Source organism: Glycine max, chromosome 20 (assembly GCF_000004515.6).
Source record: "Glycine max cultivar Williams 82 chromosome 20, Glycine_max_v4.0, whole genome shotgun sequence".
Lineage (NCBI taxonomy): Eukaryota > Viridiplantae > Streptophyta > Magnoliopsida > Fabales > Fabaceae > Glycine > Glycine max.
In genome coordinates, this window is record NC_038256.2 from 4292900 (window position 1) to 4314885 (window position 21986).

Sequence of the window (21986 nt, forward strand, 5' to 3'; positions counted from 1 at the left end):
TATGAATACATCGGCGCCATCTGCGATGGTTCTTGGGTGAATACCGGTGGTGTGTAATACATTCCATGTTCTCGTTCTGGCATCGAAGGCAAACTGTACGGTGCTGCATCCACAGTTTGCCGACGTCGCCCTAAGCCTCGAGTCTCCACACTTCGCTGTAGTATATTAAACTGCTGATGTTCAAATTGTGGCTGAGAAGGGGGAGCATCTTGATGTGCCTCAAGTATCCTATCCTCTTCTTCAGATAGAAGAGTGATCTTCTCGATACATGGTAGTAAATCGTCAAAAGTACAAACCCTTCTCCCAACAGGCGACACCATAAAATGTAGTGTTTTCACAATTTCACCCTGCATAAAAAAAATAAAGGAATAGTTATTAAAATAATCTTCAACGCAACATTATTTTCTAAATTATAATGAACAATTTATAGCAATAGTCCTCTTCTTGCATGTTTTGGATCGACATAAACTTTTGTCTTACGCCTGTACCACCTCATATATTCAGAGTTCAGACTAAGGGTCCCTGTTTGTGGCGGCGTTAGTTCTACTCTCCTTTCATAGCGACTATTCCATTCATTAAGCGCGGGTTGCATTAGTCGCATCCAATTTCTTCCTTCTTTTCCCTTTAAGGTCAAATCATGTATGTTTTCGGGTTGCATTACTGGGCCCGGAATAGGTTGTTGCATTCCAAACTGTCGCATGACTCTATCCGGCTGGTGCCATTCCACTTTTTGAAAACAAATAAGTAGTACGATACATGTCCATAATACAGACCCAATAAAACAAACTTGACTTAAATTCATTTTCACATGTCCAGCATAAGGGACCCAAACAAACTGCATATAAAAGTTAAATTTAATAAATTAAGTAACAATTACAACACCATTTAATAAACAAATGTCAAAATTATTACCTAGTCGCGTTTCATGACATCTAATTTACGATGAAACTCAAGTAAATTGTCATTGCCTATGTGATGCAATTCACCTCCCAACCATCTTCACAAAAAACCAAATAACAAAATAAGATGTTACGTATAATAATTATTAACATCAAGCAACCATATTTATTAATTATCAATTCAAAATATTAAAGGAAAGTATACCTGTAAACAAGTGGCGCGTTTTGTTGTTGTGGAGGAATAACTGACGGGGCTAACGTTGGACATCGTTCCCATGCCCATAACTGAATCAAGAGAGTGAAACCGCCTATTGATTTAGCATGATAGTCTGTTGCGATGCACATCTCTCTATAAAGGTTACCCTGAAGAGCAGCTCCCCATGCATAAGTGCTGAACTCTCTAAGGTCTCTCAAAAATTGCAAATATCTCATTGGCACCCTTTTGCTGCTTTTGTCAACAAACATCACGCCTCCTATGAATCTTAAGATCCAAGCTCGAGCAAATCTTTCAAGCCCTTGTTGGTTGCCTATGAAATCATTAATATTTGCAAATTGAGAAGTCAGCCAACTCAATAAAAGTGAGTTCCCGTCAACTGCATCATCGTCAGGCATGACACCCAATAATTCATGGCACAACTCAAACCAGTCAATATTTGTATTGCTGGTTAAAGGTCTTTCATCCACAGAAATACCAAGTAGCACAGAAACATCTTGAAGTGTAATAGTTGCCTCGCCACACTTCAAATGAAATGTATGTGTTTCTGGCCTCCACCTTTCAATAAAAACATTAACTAATGCTTCATTTACCTTCAATTGCGCCAATTTCATTATCGGGTACAAACCCGAAACTTGTAATAAAGGAATAATTTTCTCGGGCGGTGCTTCTCTATGATTATACCGTGGTGTAGCTCGTTGAATTTTTAACGTCCTTTGATTAGCACCATTCCAAATATGTTGTGATATATGACTTTTTTGCATCCACAATAAATCATCCTCTAATGGTCCAGATGCCACGTCATAATGATTAGATGATGACGAACTTGCCATATTAAAACTCCTGTATAACAAGAAAAAAAAATTAATAATCACACATATCATAAATAATTAATAATAAATTACAATATATTTAAATACATTTTAAATACGTACGCAAACAATATTCTAAAAAAATACATAATTTAAATTTTACAAATGAACACATAATTTAAGTAAATGAATTATAATGACACACACATATATATATAGCAGCAATTTCAGCAATTTTTTTTCTTAATTTTAACTTTTTATTTTAAAAGTTATTAATTATAATTTAGAGTTTAATTTTAATTTTAAACTATTGATATATTGTATCAAACTCAATATGCCTTTCTTTTTTAAATACGCTCAATAGCAATATTATAGTAATATTTATTATTAATTTTAATTAAAATTATATTCTAGAAATTAAAATTATCAACCCAACAACAATAAAGTCTTACAATTGCAAATAACATCAATTATAACTAATATAATTAAATATTAACAAAAATAATAATATAATATTTAAATAACAAATCATAAATAACAGTATTATTATCTATAATTATCTTCAACAATAATTAACAATTTTATATTATTATAAAATTAAAAAACAAAGCACTAAAAATATATATCAATTTAAACTGCCTATCTATCATAAAAAAAATATATAACAAAGCATTAAAAATATAACACACTATCAAACTAATAATAATTATCTCTACAAATAAATCCACTAAAAAATATAAACTTCCTATATGCAATATATATATATATATATATATATATATATATATATATATATATATATATATATATATATATATAAAAATATAACAATTTATATAATTTAAATAAATTAAAAATACAAAAAACAAAAAAAAACAAAACCTGTGGGGGAGTGGGGAACTTCAGGGGAAGAAGGGGACTGCTTGGGGGCGCAACACACGAAGGATGCTTGGAGGGGAGGGGGGGGGACAGCCAGGGTGGGGGGGGGGTTTGGGGGGGACCATTTAAGGCGCTTGGACGCGCCTGGGGCCAGGGCGCGAACCAAGGCGCCTCGGGCAGGGCACGAGTCAACGCGCCTGCGTGCAGGGCGCGACCGTATGCGCCTGGTTGTAGGGCGCGACCAGCCCCTGTCACCACCGCCTGCCACCACCTGCAACGAACGACACGTGTTGCGTTTCTCAGGTAAGCGCCCCTCAGGTAAGCGCCTTCAACCACCACAACAACACTCCAAGGTAAATAAAAATGGAACAGACCCATTCTGATAAATTTTTTGTAAAAATGACCTAAAATGGTGATTTTGCCTAGTTCTTAATTATAAAACAATGTATAAATTACATTTCGTCAGATGAGGACGTCCTCTCATCAACAGTGGTTAGTAACTTTGCCAATGGATAACACCAATGTGAAATGCAATGCTGGACATGCATCTTTCTTTAAGTGCTTCTCACGGTAACATCTATGTTGCTAGGGACCCATGGACCAAGATGACGGGAACATTTTTTTTTTATTTTAAATTCTTCTTATATTCATGTGAGTAGAAACCAAAACGAAAAATTCAGTGACTAAATTGATACATTTAAGGATCAAAAAATGAATAATTCTTTTAAAATTTTATTTTTCTGCTTCATGCGTCCAAGGTCAAAAGGCAGCAAAATAAAATTATATATATATATATATATATATATATATATATATATATATATATATATATATATATATATATATATATATATATATTTATGAGACATTGTAACATCTCAAATTTTATCAATTTGTATTTCTAAATTATTGAGAATTTATATTTAGAAATCTAAAATGAATTTGAGAATTTTGACACACACCATTGCTTTCTAATTATAGACTAATATTCAACATGATTCTTAAATATTTTTTGAACCATAGCCTAAAAATGACCAAAATTCCCTTGGTGTCTTCAAATTAACTATATATCGTTTTTATTCAAAATATAATTGCAAAAGCTGTAGAAGCTTTATTTTCCAGGTAGAATATTAACTTCAATGTTAAAAATAGATTTTGAGAATTTTTATACAATTGTCTAGATTTTTGTAAAAAAAATTACCAAAATACTCATAATCATTCTTATAATAAGCCTGAGGTCATTTACTAAAATACTCATGACACTTAGAATATTAACTATAAGTCTAAATAGGAATTTTAAAATTAATTAATTAATTATTATTATTATTATCAATAATTGTGTTGTATATTATTATTGTTAGGCATATAATATAATATATGTAAACGATGTTGAACTATTAGGCCTAATAAAAAAAATTTAAAACCTGAAAGTTGACCTTTTAAAAAATTTAAGCCTAATTTGTAATAAACAAATCAAATATATCAAACTAGATTACATATACTGATAGAACCTCACCTTCACCTATTAATTTCCACCTCAGTACAAATGTAACATTGGACCACTCTAACACTTGCCCTGCCTTATGGTGGGTCGTCTAGCTTGGTCTTTCTATAGTAGTATCTTATCTTGAAACATCATAAAAAGTTAAGCTAGAAATGTCTACAATTAAAACAAGCAATAGGGGGGGAATAGGACTAGCTAGGTTTCTTCTTTGGAGCAGTTCTACAAACGAGTGAAATGAAAATTAGTGCTGTCTGACATGAGAGAAAATAATTTTTTTAATATATTATTGTTAATTAATTTTTTTAAAAAACTACAAAATCAACAGAATAAAAAACATAAACTGCAAGATTAACAATTTTTTTGGGTTTTTAAAAAAATTCAACAAAAAAATATGTGTCCAAAAAGTGTTAAATTAGGAGGATCAAAATGAAAACCGCGAGTATAAAAGGATTCTACCCTTCCGTTATTTTTTTTCAACCCTTATATTTTAATTATGGTACCTCAAACATTTATATCCACAATAATATATACCAAACATTATTTATGTTAACTTCCAACAAATTTAAATGTGAAACACGGGATATTAATGATATAAAAAAGGGGGCAAACTTAATAAACTAATTCGAATAACCAAATAAAACTGCATGTGGTTATGTAAATGAAATTGATATAGAATGTTATTTCAATTTCGCTTGACTCGATTTGACCCATGCATGTAATGTAATGTAATGAGCCCACAATATTGTATTCCTACATATGCCTTACATATGCGAAATTGCTAAAGTTATTATTTTTCTTTTTAAAATAAAGTTATGCTTGGTTTAGCATATAAGAGTGATGTGCTATTAAGAATATTATACAGTACTGTTACAAGAGTATAATCATGCATGACTTTAAATAATGCTACTCATGTAAATTACTTGATATTATCGCTCTTTAGTTTTTGAGTTTTCTAGAATACATTTTCTTACCTATAGATATGGGAGACTAATTTTATAGATACAATCAGACATTAACGTGAAAACTCCTTATAACAACATTATTTTCCATGTATATATATAAATCTTAGGATCTAACTGAAGACCACGTGCCAAAAGATTTAAGCCCTGCTTCTGCTCCAAATAACAATACTATTGGTTCTACCCCTCCCTTATTTTTTCACAGCTATATTTTTATTACTGTACTTCAAACATTTACATCCTCGTTATTATATATACACCAAATATCATTTATGTTTTTAACATAAGCGTGTCCAACAGAGCTAAAAAAGTAAGAAATAAAATAAAATAGTGAATCAAAATGAGTCAAACTCCAATCCTCAATGAACTTTGTTGTTATAACCAAATAAAATGTATGGGTTGTGTCAACAAATTGAAATAAAAATATTTTAACTAACTTGGGGAAATGTTAACAATACCATATCTAATATAAACTTTTGAACACACTATTTTTATTTGTTAAAAATTATTTTTCTGAGTTTCGGTATTTTTTTATTTAATGAGTTTCTTATAATTTAAAATTTAAATAAATACATTTTATTTTATAAATACTAACAACACATATTATAATATAATTTTTTAATCACATTTGTTTCTTGATTGAAATTTATTGAAACTCATAAATTATTCGAAATCACAGATTTTATGCATTAAGTGTCTCTCGTGATTTAATAGCTTTTAATATACTAACTTTTAACCAATGGAGCATGTGTTATAAAAAATATATTAGAGACTATGTTGGTAGTATCAGAGCTAGCAATTTAAGTTCCACATTATGGTTTGATCCTAACAGCCTGTAACTTGAACCAACTCGCACTCTTCAAATAATGGTCCGAAAAAGAAATCGAACATACATATTTGGCCTGACTCTTAATCATTTTATTTTTAATCATTTCTTTTGTGTGTATCTTAGAAATTTATATATTAAACATGTTTACAATTATTTTTTTAAATTAGGATCAATTTGACTTACTAACTCATTTACGGACTAAGTTAGGCCATTAAATTTTAGTACAAAAAAAATTTAAGTCAACTTGATTTAACGCAATTTCACACTCTGACCCGACAAACTTAGGCTCAACCACCCAATTTGGCAACTCTCCTGTAAAACTTAATCTCACTTAATTTGTTTTGACCCAAATGATGGAATTGACCCACCAACCAAAAAATGATAGTATTCAGTTATTATTCGTGTTTACCCAAATACCATGTAACACACAGTAATTTACTTTAAATAATAAACTCATTTTAATTAAATCTTTTAATATAAATTAATTTCAAGTTTTTCAACATTATTTAGTTAATTTAAAAGTAATATTTTTATGTTCAAAATAAAAAAATAATGTGAAACAGTAGGCCAACTTGCATTGAAAAACCTGCAGATCATATAAAACTCGACAGGGACCATTGATTTATTATTATGAACTATGTACTTACTTAACATGTAATGGTCCAGCTATAATTTGACCCATCATGTGACATCTATCCCAAAACCAATTCAAATTGACACCCTTCGATGAGATCAGGAATCTTGACGTCATTAATTACATTTTTATAAAGTGGACCAACTTAGTTACTCAACTCGATCATCACGTAAAATGCACGTGATGGTTAGTTTCTTTAATATAAAATTGACCCATGGATAAGATTAGAAAATGCGAGTGACAGACATCCCCTTATACGTAGCTAAGGAAATCGTAGAATAAAAGATGTTGCCCGTACAAAATACGAGTATATATGAAAAGTGGAATCACTTATAACTAAAGATAAATGTAATGTAAATAACTAAATCAATTAATTTTTTTAATACATGTGAATTACTTAATAATATCACAATTAAAAACAAAGAGAAATAATACATGCATGCATGTGTTTGTAGTAATATTCAGTCTAATAGGAGGATATTTGGTGGAATGACTGGAATCCTCAGCATGCATTATTTCTAGCTAGCTTCTTACGTATTCTTTAATTCTATAGTATTACAGAATGCAATTGTGCTTCATAAAAAAAGTGATAAACTGATATTATATTCCAATTTTTTTCTTTTTGAAAGTAATAAATAGTAAATCTAAATTTCACAGGCGGCAGCAGCAGAATGGTAGGGACTGGATCAAACTCAAAATAGATGCTTGCTCCGCCAGCTAACATCATTAATTCAAGTTCATAAATGAACAGTGACGTACAATGTTGATAATGGAAGAGCAATACGCAGGTCACTAAAAGATTCTACCAAACTTCATAAGTTCCATATATAAATTTCACCTAGCCACGTACCTCTAATTTTTTCCCTCTTTATTTATATATATATATAGAGAGAAAGAGTTAATGTTGATTGCAATGATTATACGGTTTTTGTTGATGCTAATGATTGCTATGGTAACCGAGAGCACATAGTACATTGTTTAATTAAATTAAATATTTGATTTTGCCTTCAGAAAGTTGACACTCCCGAGAAAACGGGTGAATCCAAATCCTAGGTGTAACAAATGGTGCTAAAGCTAATTAAATAGCAAGAAGGGTTACTTTTACACACTCAATAACGGTTAACACTTAACACCTAGCTAAAATCCACATATTGGGACAAGAATATATATATTATCATCCATGGTTACATAATTATTATTGTAAGACATTATCATTAGCATTATTTAACCTAATGTTCCTATAGCTAACAGCTACACTAACTAACTTAACTAGCTAGCTTCTTCAGAAGACAGAGGAACCAGACAAGGGATCATTCACCAAATTGAATATGTTATTCCAGTAATGCTTATTATTCTCATCGAGGTTCTTCACGTTGCAGAGGCTTCCGTCCCCGTTGATGATTGCCAGGTTCTCTGCTTCTTCCGTGCTCAAGTTATCGTTGGAGTCATAAACCACCAACGAAGCAACGTTATTATTATCATTACTTTCATTGTTGAATCCTTCGAGGACGACACTGTTGGAGAGTAAGGGAGGGACAACAACAATATTATTATTATTATTATTATTGTATTTGTTGCTGCTGTTGTCGTCGTACGTTCTGAATGCTTCCACCGCCGCCATGATATCATCGTCTTGCATTTGCAAATGCAACATTGTGGCGGTGTTGTCTTTCATGAACACGCCATCATCGATGTTTGTCGCGAGAGAATACATGTTGCTGTTGTTTTCATTGAACAGTACTCCAATGTTGTTGTTGTTGTGGTTGTTGGAAACAGGAAGCATTGTTGTTGTTGTTGTTCCTGGGAAACACAATGTAGATGTTGGAGACTCTAGAGTGTCATCAGTGGAAAGCATCATTGCATACATGCTATGCATTATCTTGGTGTTGTTTTCTTTTGTTGTTGATGGTTGTGGCGGTTTGTTCCATGAGCTTTGCCATGCTTTGAGAATATCGAGGCACGGTGGCAGCGAGGGTTGTTGTTGTGTTGTGATTTTGTTGAGAACAAGTCTCGCAGGTTGGGTGTTGTTGGAGCCGAGGTTGTTCTGGACTTGCAACTTTGATTCTCTAACCAATCTCGCTTCGGCTTCGAGCCTCGCGCTCTCCCACTGAGCCATGTGGCTGAGGTTGGCCGCGTCTCTAGTTTGGCCGCCACCGGCGCCGCCGAGTGCGTCGGTTTTCGGCTTGTGGGTGGTGGGGTCTATCCCCATTCTGGTTAGCCTCTTCTTCAGGTGTGTGTTCCAATAGTTCTTTATTTCATTGTCGGTTCTCTTGGGAAGTTGAGCTGCTATGGCTGACCATCTGGCTCAAAACATTCAACATACAACCATTATCAATCGACATGATAAATTGATGATGTACACATATTTATCTACAAGTGTTTCCTAAAGTACAAAATTAAAAATGCTGACCCATAAGGTGTAAAATAATTTTACAATAGCATTCAATCAGAAATCCCCTATGTTTATATATACTTTTATCATAATCATCCCTGATTAAGAATATAAAATTATTTTATACATGATTATTAAAAGGTAAATATTAATTTCTTGTATTATTTTTCGACCAGATTTAAAGTTTTATCTTATTAATCTAAAACATTTAATAGAAATCTTTATTAATTATACGAAATACGGATGAAACTTCAAATATGAGGAAAGAAAAGTATCACAAACATCCATAGAACTAGTACTTCTTAGTTTTACTGAATTGTTAATGGCATGTTGTAGCAAGCACTTTTCTAATGGGGGAAACTTGCATACCCAAAAATAAGAGCATACTAAAATCATGCTATATGCTAGTTAACATTCCTAGCTAGCTGGGCCATGTAATGATGTGGATATAGCAACGGTCCTTAGTTATTTTTGGTTTATGGGGTCTGTGGGACTCAATAAATTACTGTTTCCACTTTCAAGTTTCTACTACTACTGATTTGCTCACCTGTTCCCAAGAAGGGCATGGAGTTGAATGATTGTTTGCTCCTCCTGCAAGCTGAACTTTCCTCTTTTTATGTCTGGTCGGAGGTAGTTAGTCCACCTTAGCCTGCAGCTCTTCCCACATCTTTGAAGTCCTAAATATCAAAAACCAAAAAAGTGAAGAAACTATTAACACACACCATCTTATATCAAAACCAAACCCATGATAAAGTCGGTCAAGATATCCAAAACCAAAAAATTGAAGAAACTATAAACACACACCATCTTACAAAAGTAGCATAAAAAAAATACAGTGTTATCAACCAAACCAGTGATAAACTCGGTCAAAATATCAAAAACCAAAGAAGTGAAGAAACTATCAACACACACCATCTTATAAAAAGTTGCATAAAAAAATGCAGTATTTATCATAATCGAATCAGTGATAAACTTGTCAAAATACTGGGTCAGTAAAAGTATAAGTTACTGGTTAAAAGAAAAGAAAAACTATATAATACGCAATAGTTAGTTAGTTACCAGCTTTGGCAGGCAAAGCACGCCAGCTTCCGTGGCCAAACTCTTCAATGTAAGCCATGAGCTTTTGGTCTTCCTCTGGAGTCCAAGGCCCTTTCTTCAAGCCTACTTTTTCACAGCATGGTGACCTACCCATATTGGTTTCAGTTTCAGCCTTTGTAACCAAAAATAGTGGAACGTTGAAGTTAACGGTTTTGGGAGGGTTTGGCGTGCAGAGAACAAGTCAAAGAAAGAGTAGAAAAAAGAGACAAACTAAGCAAGTTCAAGGAGAAGGGTGGGAAAGCAACCGTTATATATAGAGGGATAAACATTACATACCACTGTGCAAGTAGTTATGATATGCAGTACGTGCATTTGTGAGTGAGGTTCCATATCTTAATTTTAGACACCTGCATGGGAAAGGGATAGTCAGAGCAACGAGGCCCAATAGTTGTCTTACCATTTATTTCTATTTTCAGAATCTTGAGTTTTTTTTTTCTATATATTATTTGGACGGTCACAAAATCTTGTGTGGCTTAGGAATTATATTAAAAATCGTTTATGAACATTTTCTCTTCTCAACTTATCAAAACATCTTTTTACAAAATGTAAAATAAAAATATCACGATCTATCATACACTTAAATAAATAATATCTCGAATTTAGAAAATTTCAGTTATGCCGACGGATTTGATTCGGAACATATATATTTTTTGTATTTATTATATACTATTTTTTTAATCTATAAAGTTCGTTGGTCTCTTTCCTCTAGTTTAAATATGTTTTTTTTTTTTTTTTTACCGAAATCACAAATTACGTGGACATAAGTATATATAAAGTGATATGTTGAGCTGGCTAACTAGATTGTTTTTCAGAATTAATGGTTAAGAGGAATCTAGAAAAATATAGATTAGAATATTTAGATCAAAGGGAAACAATATAACTATAAGACGAAAACGAAACAGATGATTTAATTTACTAACATTAAACAAATAATAGCTCCCGTTAAGCAAAAATTAACAAATAGGGGATAGATAACTTATATCTTATACTCATATAGCTCTTTCCTAGATATCAGTATATCACATAATTCATTCTTTATATGAGACAATTCTTTTTAAATAAGATAGTTACAAAGCATGGACATTTTAAAAAAATATTTAATACAATTATATATATTAAAGATTCAAAACTTGAGATTATTAATTAAGTTAGAATAATTTTAGGTCAGTTAATCTATAAGTACGCTTAATGGTATCTTATAGCAAATATAACCTATGGCAGTTGATTGAATTTGAAGAGTTTAACAAAATTAGCAATTGAACTTGCAAATAAATAAATAAAATGACATAAAATGACTTGTTTATATGATTGTCTGATATAAAATGACTTGTTTATATAAATTCTATTTATTTTTATACTATATGTTATTTATTGTTAAAATAATTATATTCTTATAAATACATTTATATCATTTCAAATATTTTTCAGCTCAAAAATTAAAAAAAAATTATTTAAATTTTATATTAAAATATTTTCATTAAATAAAATATGATCATAAAAATGACATGTTCTTGTAATTTTTTATATAAATTTTACTTTTATTACCAAAATAGTTTCTTTACTATTTTTTCTATCCTCAATGTATATTTTATATGCCTAGATTTTATATGTCATGAGATAGAAATCGTGTACATGAAAAAAAGTTAGCCCGAAAAGTAAAGACAGTGTAATATTTAAAATAAAATTTTAAGATCATTTTAATTAGATTTTATTATGTAATTCCAAATTAAACTAATCAATAAAGGAGAAAACTGCTATTAGGATATGGTGATCAACAGACCACAACAAGGGTGGCAAGTGGCGGCAACTAGATGCTATTACGTAATTAACACTTGACAGATATTGGGGTTGAGGGTATAGCACTGCAATTTTCTTTTATTTGAGAGGAAGGATAGAGAACAAATTTAATTAAAATAGTAAAGAGAAAAATAATAATAAAAAATAATTACGTAATATATTAGAAAATTGTTATAATAAGTTAGCGAGATAAACATCTTTACTTACCAATACTTTTACTTTAATTAAAGAAACTTATCCACTATAAGTTAAATGCTTTGAACTTGCCAAATAAAGCTTAATTACTGTACAATTAAATCAACATAAGATGATAAATTTCACTTATTAATATATCTGTTGTCACAAAATAAACTTAGCCGAATGGTGGGTTGGACTAAATTAACTTGCTACAATTAACACGATTCGTCGATTTCCTAAATAGTGATCATGCGATTTGATATTGAGAAGGAATTTGCTCCTAAGTAAATGGATTTTTCAAGCTACACCAAATACTTACGGAAGTAGTTTGAAAATCCATTTACTTAACTATTGTTTCTAGAATTTAAATTCCAAAAATCTTCTAGAATTAATTATGGGCGACCACCTTATCCTCGTTGAATAAACTTTTCCAACATTCAATTAATTCAGCTAACACTGAAAGTTAGCCAAATCTTACACTGGTTGATGTCACTTCACTGAATCCTCACTAGCCGAATTTCACACTAAAAAACAATGCTTCTACTTCTCAGTAGGCCGAATTTCATACTAGCAAAGCCACTTCTGCTAATTCACGGTAGCCGAATTTCATACTACCCCACACCAATTCTATTCTTAACAGTTGATGTCTAAAGCACATACTTTTCCTTTAGTTGATTTCTGAGTTAAAAGAATTAAATGTTTCATCAATCAATCTTAAATTCAGAAGCTCCATTCAACTACTTATTTTCTCAGTCGGTCACCTTAACTAACTATAAATTAACTGATATCAGTTATTAGCTAATTAACCGTCAATAATTTTTTAGGGCTAATAATGTCATTGGTCGAGTTTAAAAAATTTAATAAGAAAATAAAAAAATTAATTATCGATAAAATTAATGAATATTTTATATTAATAATATGTTTATAAAAAATAAGAAAATAAAATATAATATAGTGATGAAATTAAAACCTACTACAAAATAACAAGTATACTCTTATCTATTTATTACACAACAAGAATTTTGCATATTAGTGACGGTCAAAAATTGCTACAAAGATTGAATTTCTCTTTAATCAAATAATTAATAAGATCTTGTTTGTCACAAAAAAAATTGTCACTAATGTGTTTATGTTAATCTAAAGAAATAATCACACAATGGTATATGTTGGCTAAGTTAACTCTTAGATCAACAATAAGTAAAGAGGAGAAAAGAAAAACATTATCATCACAACAATGTTCTTCATCCTAGTAATTGTTCACCATGTCCGAACCCATTGATATTTGCCCCACTCCTTCACCATACCTAAACTTAGTCACCCACCATAGCTCACCATGATCAAAACCTCCATCCACCATCAGACTTATCAGCCACCTTAACCGAAACCTCCATCCATCACCTATTATGGTCAAACCTACAACAAAGAAAGAGAAACCACCCATCAAACTTATCATCCACCAAGGTTTAACCTACAACAAAGAAAGAAACTAGAAAAAAGAAGGAATCAACAAAAAAATCACCATCAATAGTCATCGCCCCCACTATAGCTCTGCCCAACACCACCTCTATACCAACACCACGTCGAAGCCTTCTCACCCAACCACAACAATGTTATGTGTGTCAATTGATGAAGGGATTGGGAAGATAAACATTACTACAAAGTTGGTATTCTACGACGGTCGTAATCAACATACAACAACGATCCATGCCCGTTTTTGAAGTTAACATCGTTGAAAGTTAAACATTTTCAACGACGGTCTAGGAAGTACCGTCTTAGAAAAACCCAACCTTCTAAGACGGTGCTGAAAAATATTTGTTAACAAATTCCATCACTAGAAAATACATTGTCGACAAATTCAATGCTTTGCAACAATTACTATGAAAGAAATGATGCAATCTTGTAGGTGAAACATGAAATTAACAATTTCAGAAGATAAATTATAAAAATAATGAACATTCATCATTTGATTGTAAGTTTGCTTTGAAAATATCTTGGGCCTTTAGCCTTGTATAATTTTTTTAGTAAACTAATAACGCATTCAAGTATCACCCTTTTCAGAAGGGGATAATAACCATTAACCAAAAGTCATGATTGTGTCTAACTTAAAGCCAAACATAATAACTAATTACAACACCAACTTGGTATTGAAGTTTCAGGCTATTCATGATTAATACACACTACATAGTAATTAATTTTTTGCCACATATAAAAAAAACATGAACAAGTATGCAACAACAATACACACAATAGTACTTAAACTGGTTTTAGAACAAAACGAAAATTTGACTCAAGCATCAAACAATTGAGTCTAGTTTCAATGGATTCCACGTGACAGAAAAAGGCCAGAAATTTTCAAATAAACACGTTTACTTCTTTGTTTAATAACTACTTGTCACTTAATGGGTGCCCCTAAATTAAATGAATGGTGTGAAGGAGTATACTAGTCAATGAAAGAAATCATTATTATGAAATGATTTAAAAATTCAACAATCTTTCTACATTGCAACCTAAATCGTTCAACAATTGTGTAGTGCAAAAGGTCATGCTAATAGCCACATGTAGTATGAAACATGAATACAGTGCATGAGAGGTGTGCATAAACATGCAAAACAAGCCAAGAAACACAAAACTGTGACCATTCTCAACCACCATTCTTCTCACTCTGATAAACTCCAAGGTAATCACTCTTTACTACACTCTCTATCTACCTTCCCCACCTACATTTTGTTGCGTGTCCTCTTTTTTTTATGTCCATATGTTCTTTGTACATCCTTGTTGGGTATCCTATTTTTCTTATTGTTACTTTCCTTAATCTTATTTTTGGTTAATTTTCTTGTTTTTTATTCAATAACAATTAACATAAAACTGGTTTAGGCTACATTGGTCTTATATCTCTCAAGAAAGAAAAGGTTCATGGGCAGTTTGGCACCCATTTGCTAAGGCTGAGACGATCAAGAACATACCAATTAATAAGCAAACTGAGACGATCGAGAACATACCAATTAATAAGCTTAAGCTATTGATTTTATATCTAACAAGTACTTTTAAAAACAACTTGCTTTACTATTTTTAACACTATCGCTATTCAACTGTATGCTTAACTAAGACTTGCACTACAATTAATAATCTTTTAGCCAAAAATGGCACACAATACAAAATGTTATGGTTGAAATCAGCAAGACAAACATTGGAAGTTTATCTTCTACTACTAGATAATTACCTGACTTACACGAGGAGTCATTCTTACTCTAATCATTCATTATAAGAAGAAGCTTATCTTAGATAGACCTTAAATCTCTTTGCATGTTCTTTCCGCACCAACTAGTATAGAGTGGAATTGATACAAACAATGTGGTGAGTAGCGGAGGGAAGATAATTAGTGCCTGTTGGTGAGGTTTGCTCATAATGTGCCCTACCATGGTGTATTTATGTTACTCTTGCATATATCCCACTACACTCAGTCTAACACCCCCTTAGTTTAGGGTACAATAAAAGTGATTCCTAGTTCCTTAGTTATTCAAAAATATCTTAAATTAGCATTAGGAAAATTTTGCATATCTCATAAACTGAAGAATACTTAGAAGTTGCTAGAGTGGTGACAATCATTTGGATTTTTCTATTCCAACCTTTATGTTTTTCATTTGGACTGCCTACCTTAATATCCCAGTATGGTCTTTTCAATCTCATTCTTAACCATGACACTAGAGATGTAGCTTTGTAGCGTCATAAACAACAAATTGAAGAATAAAATTTCACATAGTTTACACTTAAGGTGCAGTACTTTTCAGAAAAATAATCAATCAACAAAGACCCTCATAAGCATTCACACCACCACAAACAGGGAACATCACAACCCAGCATAGCCAGAGTTGCAAAAACAAAGACATTTACCTACCTAGGGAGTTTCAACAAGTCCTAAATCACTGTGAATCCCTAAGTACACAAGGACCGAACGATGACACTCACCTACTAATGAAGGTAGGTCACAGCGCAACCTATCGTGAATACACAACACGAGCCACACTGAGCCCACAGCAGTCGCTACACTGAGTCCAAGGCGGCACCTACACTGAGCCCATGACGGGAGGTTCAGTAACTTACCCTACAATGAATAAATAGCACGACCAACACTCAGCTAACTTATAACTTACCCACGACTGAGTCCAAGGCGGCACCTACAGTGCATAAATAGCACGATCGAGCAATGATGGATGGTTAAAGCTAGGATTGTGAGCGTATGACGGGAGGTTAAGATAGTGAGTGCGGGCGAGACACACATTATAATTATTTAATTTATATCTATAAAGTTAAAGAAGGTGGTTAAACACCGTCTTTGCCTCCCTGCATTCAAAGACGGGTGAAGCACATACCCGTCTTAAGATAATTTTCAATTAATTTAAAAAAATCATTTACTTGCATTCTAAGACGGTTAAACCAGCCACCATCATTAAACAATTCATACAAAGATAGGTAAAATTACATAAGTGCCACCACGTCATTATTTAAGATGGGTCTATGGCGGCTACCGACGTCATATCTCCATCCTAAAATAGGCTTTTCGTAGTAGTGAAAACTTACTAATAGTAAAATAGGTTTTAGAAGTGACAATATAATAGTGATGGCTCTAACATCAACCTATTTGTTGCTTATTATTAGCATTCAAATTTTGCAAAATCAAATGTGCTTACTATTGGCGCACAAACTCAAAAGTTTTGGATTGGTGTAAAACTCATCATCCACTAATGAGTCAGTCCCGATTGAGGTTGTAGTTAATCAGTCATCGCTATTTTACTAGTATATCGGAGTGCTAATGTCCATATATAGATAATTTACCAAAATCTTTCAATATCATGTCAACACATCTAAAGGGCTATTTTCTTTCTCAATGAATTATAACTAACTATTGTGGACCTGTTTGGATAAATTTATCGATCAGCACCTTTAAGCAAAAAAATAAAAATATTTTTTTTATAAGTTAAAATTAACTTATCCGAGTTAATTTATAAAAGTTCTTTCATACTGGTTTTTCTATTAATAATAGATGTTTTTAACTCATCCATAAATTAATTTTAGTTTTTCTATTAAAATTCATTTCATTTTTTCTTTCTTTTAGAAATGTTTATACATTTATCCAAACAAACCTTACGTTGATCTAACATTCTAAATTTACACAAATAGTAAGTAATATAGTCAAAACACTTCTTTAAAATTATGATATGAAAATAGCCTATCCAAATTTTTTATAAATGTAATTTTTATTATAAGTACGATGTACATTATAAATAGTTTTACACTGCATTTTGTAGAAATTAGGGTGAATGATATATATATATTAGAGTGATATACATTAAATAATGGATACATACCGTAATGAATTTGTATGATTATTAAATATTTTGATATCAACTCAATGATCGTGCACACTGAATTATAAATAAATTGAAAAGTTGTAGTTATATATAATTAATATTTAGTTATATTTTCAAAAAGTATATAACACGTTAAATTAAATTTAATAATGAAGTATCAAATAGTTTTAATATTATATAAAATTTGTTAGACTTGATCTACTTAATAAGAATATTTAATTAAATAGATATTTTATTGAATTTATTTGTGCAAAGAGTTATTGAAATGAGTAAGTCTATAAAAAATTATTCCTAAAACTGGTGTATGGCAAAAGATGTTTAGGCAGTGTGTGCCAACCTAGTTAGAATACATTGTTTAGACGTGATGCTTTGCAAGCCACTTCATTAAACAAATTATTCTTGAAATAAGTTAATCTCTCCTTACACAAATACCTGCGCACACACTTAAAGCAATATTTTGAAAACAGTACATCTAATAACATTTTGTAGTTATTTTTTGGGTTCCCAATGCCGAGATAATAAGATTTGAACCTAATACATGATACAAATTATCCAAATTCCCCACCTTTCTAGCCAGGCCAACCCTACATGGGTTAACATTTTATAGTTATTAAACTTTATCAATACAATTATCATATTATGTATATTATTTTGATAACCATATATACTAAAATTTAAATAATTAATTTAGAAAATTGTAGATATTTAATTTATTTGTAAAAATTTACTTATATATCTTAACTAACCAAAGAGTTTAGAAAGTATGCACCGTTTGTTTAAGTTTTCACATTATTAATAGAACAGAAATCATTCTTAGTATGAATGTTAAAGTAAATATTATAAAAGTTAATAAATTTTTTATATATATCAACTTGTAATTAGATTAAAATTTAAAAAAATATTATTTGATTTTCAATAGCATATTATACATAAAAAAATGGTTCAATAAAATTTCAATTAATTTTAAATGATCTAAAACTCTGTGGATTTAACCTATAAGATATTCAAATCTCAAGTTTGAATTGATAAAATTTACTGTTAAAAATTTTGTTAAAAATTATATATTTGATAAGCAATTTATTTTTTTTTTTAAATTAAAGAGGTGCAAATGGAATGAACGAAGCACAAGATACATGCACAAACAGGGGTGGAGGGAGGGGGACCTGCAGGGGCCATGGGCCCCCAATTTTTTTAAATGTGCTTAAATTGTTATGTAAATAATTTTATAGCTTCCCTAAAATTTATAATAAAATTATGGGAAAATGATATATGAAAATTATTATCTTAGATGATATTTAGGAAGATGAAATGATATATGAAAATTTCTAAATTTAATGTAGTTACATATTTTTTTATTTATGAAAAATATTCGATATATATAATAATATATGCTTTTCTTTACTTCCTATACTAAGGGGCATAAGATTTCCCTGCTACACATGACATAAGAAAAAAAATATTGTATGACCCCTTAAGACAAGATACCCATTATATATATATATATATATATATATATATATATATATATATATATTTCATAATTAAATTGCATCCACCAAGAAGCAATCTGTGGCCCATATCAGAGCAAAAGAATTTGTCACTAATCAAGACCTGTCGCTACCTTGCATTGCAGAATTATGCACAGAACATATATACACATTAGACGTTGAATTTAATTAGGTGGGGCTCATGAGGCTGCACTCTCACAATATTTTCACATTTGCTTTCTCCATCCATTTACTACTGTTTGGTAGAGCCCATGAATGTAAGGTTTCTACAGGAAACGTGCTTGTGTGTTATATATATTTATATAAACTGACATTACTTTTGTTACAAGATTGACATGTAACACGAACAAAAGATTTATCATCATATATATCTTCAAGTGTTTTAGAAAATATATAGATATTAGTTTATTTTAAAGTAAAAACAAATGACATTTGACTAATTTGTTTATAAATAAACAAATTAAGTCACTGAATCTATAATGAATTTTTTTACATGCTACAAATAATTTTTAGGTTGGTTTGATTTATTAAATTCAAGAGAGAAAAGTATTTCTATTAATTTTTTGTAGATAAAATATAAATTTTGTTGTTCGTTTAGACAATAGGAGATAGTTTTTCATCTACATATTTCGTTGTATAAAAGTTCACAAGTAAGGCAATATTAATTATTCATTTTTTTTTCTAATCAAACTAAAGACAATATTAATAATATTTAATAAAGATAAAATCCTAATAAATATGTCCCATTTCTTTTCTTTACTATATCAAGTTTTCTCTATTATTACTTTTAAAAAATCATGTCAAACTATTTTTACTTTTAAAAAATTATGTCAAACTAAGTTCCTTAATTTATATATAGTTTTTTAATCAAATATTTTACTTTCAAAGGAATTTTAAATTCGTCTACATTGTTTGCTGAGTGAGCAAGTTCATATTTTCAATAATTCAAATTCGTCTTGACCAAGTTTTTCTCGTAACTATTTTATATTATTTAAGCTTTGATTGGACCTAATTTAAAATGATTTTGCATGCTTTAGGCAATTAGGTAATAACTAGTAAGGGATTTTAGGCAGGTTGCAGAAAATTATACATTGGAATTTATACTGTCACTGAAAAAAAAATGTTTCTTATACGCTTCTATTTGAAATAGGATATTGCATGCTTGAGCAATTACGTAATAAGTTGGGTAACGTGTTGTTGGCACAGAATATGTTTGCTTTATACGGCTGGTTCTTTTAGGTGACATTTGGTAGAATGAGAAATTTCTCACATTTGGTAATTATAAATTTTGGGAATTATGATTCTTAGAAACAATTAAATGTTTAGTTAATTATAAATATTATTAGGAATGTTTATACATTTTTTTCTATAAATAAAAAATGTTCGAGTTTGATTTTAATAAAATTTTCTTAAATATACAAGTATTTGTTTTTTCTTTAAAAATATCGTTCCTTTTAGATCGAGAAACAACTTCATTAGATATACATATCTAAAACCTTACTAGTTAAAGTTTCATTCGATAAGTTTTTATTAATTAAATTAAACATTTTTTGTATTGAAATATGAAAAAATATATTTTCATGAGAAAAATGTATCCTTCCTCCTATGTATAATTCTCAAGTGAAATGATCAATCAAATTTATATATATTTTTTAGAAAAAAAATGAAATTGATTAATATAAACTATTAATTGCATGCAAATACAAAATAAAATCATCTATTTAATTTTTGAAAAGATAAAAGCACTAAGTTGTTATGATTCAAACATTCTAACATAAGGTTCTTAGAACAAAAATAAGTGGATCTAAAATAGTTATCACTATAGTTAGCTAACAACCTATTTTTTATAATTAAAAAGGTTAGAAGTTATTAAATTGTCATGAAAACTCAAACATTGTATTAAAGATTCAAGATCTTAATCACTAGAAGCACAGGTTTTCCAATCAAAATACAAACTACAAAGAGTTACAAGAAAATACCAAGACACCAAACTACCCTTAATAATGAAGTGAAAAAAGCCACATAAAAAATCTTAGTTTAAAAACAAATCCTTTGAGAACATCTTGAAAACCAATAGCCTTATACTCGATCAGGCAACCTATAAACCCAACAAAAATGACCCTCCCTCCATACATAAATCTGATAAAATGCATATGTAAAAATAATGATCTCACACCTTTCCTTGTATTTTTTTTTTCCTGTATTAGCTATTTATTGATTAGCTAGGTCTGAACACAATAATACGAAATCATAATTGTTGAAATAAATTCTCACTGGAACAAAAAAATGGGTTCCATCTTCATATTTACTATCGTGTCACCAAATTTAATTTCTTCTTCAATTTACAGCTCTTAAGATTAATGCACGAGTGAATGCAATGTAGCATCACAGAAGGTTCGGGCTATTGATTGTGTATCTAATAATACTCTAAGTTTGTTGTGTGTCCTTTCATTGAGCTTTCTTCTACTACTACTACTACTACTACTACTATTATTATTATTATTATTATTATTATTATTATTATTATTATTATTATTATTATTATTATTATTGGTACATGTAGGCTTTAAAATTTTAAATTAGTATATATTTCATAAATATCCTGATAATATTCCGGAAAAAATTGTAAATGTACATTAATGAAAAAGACTCTCTAGAACCCGAAGGAGATAAGAACACTGTCATACTGGTCAGGAACTAATATTTTCAGTGAATAAAAAAAAAATCATACAGATAGAAAGTTATACAAGTTATTAAATACATAAACGTATATCGACTTAAAGACTAACTGACAAGCCTAAAGGAATTCATGCTAAGTAAGAGACGTTGGTCCTGACTTGTTTAATTTTGTCGAAGGCCACAAATACGTTAACTTTTCTATATAAAAAAAAAACCAAAAACAAGATATATTCTGT

General features: G+C 30.4%; 1 protein-coding gene across 1 annotated transcript; it reads right to left on the bottom strand.

Annotated features, from left to right (window-relative positions):
- Positions 1-7868: 7868 nt before the first annotated feature.
- Positions 7869-10442, bottom strand: LOC100799222 (transcription factor MYB106). Its single transcript, XM_003556676.4, has 3 exons — positions 10182-10442; positions 9670-9799; positions 7869-9030 (listed from the first exon to the last, which is right to left on the bottom strand). The coding sequence occupies exons 1-3, from the start codon at positions 10312-10314 to the stop codon at positions 8013-8015; spliced, it is 1281 nt and encodes a 426-aa protein (XP_003556724.1). The 5' UTR covers positions 10315-10442; the 3' UTR covers positions 7869-8012.
- Positions 10443-21986: the final 11544 nt, after the last annotated feature.

Excerpts from the sequence above, each read along its gene's own strand:
- LOC100799222 (XM_003556676.4), bottom strand. The coding sequence starts at position 10,314 with ATGGGTAGGTCACCATGCTGTGAAAAAGTAGGCTTGAAGAAAGGGCCT. Across the intron at positions 9,800-10,181 it reads TGCTTTGCCTGCCAAAGCTG|GACTTCAAAGATGTGGGAAG; the intron begins GTAACTAACTAA and ends TTTGATATTTAG. Across the intron at positions 9,031-9,669 it reads CATGCCCTTCTTGGGAACAG|ATGGTCAGCCATAGCAGCTC; the intron begins GTGAGCAAATCA and ends GTTTTGAGCCAG.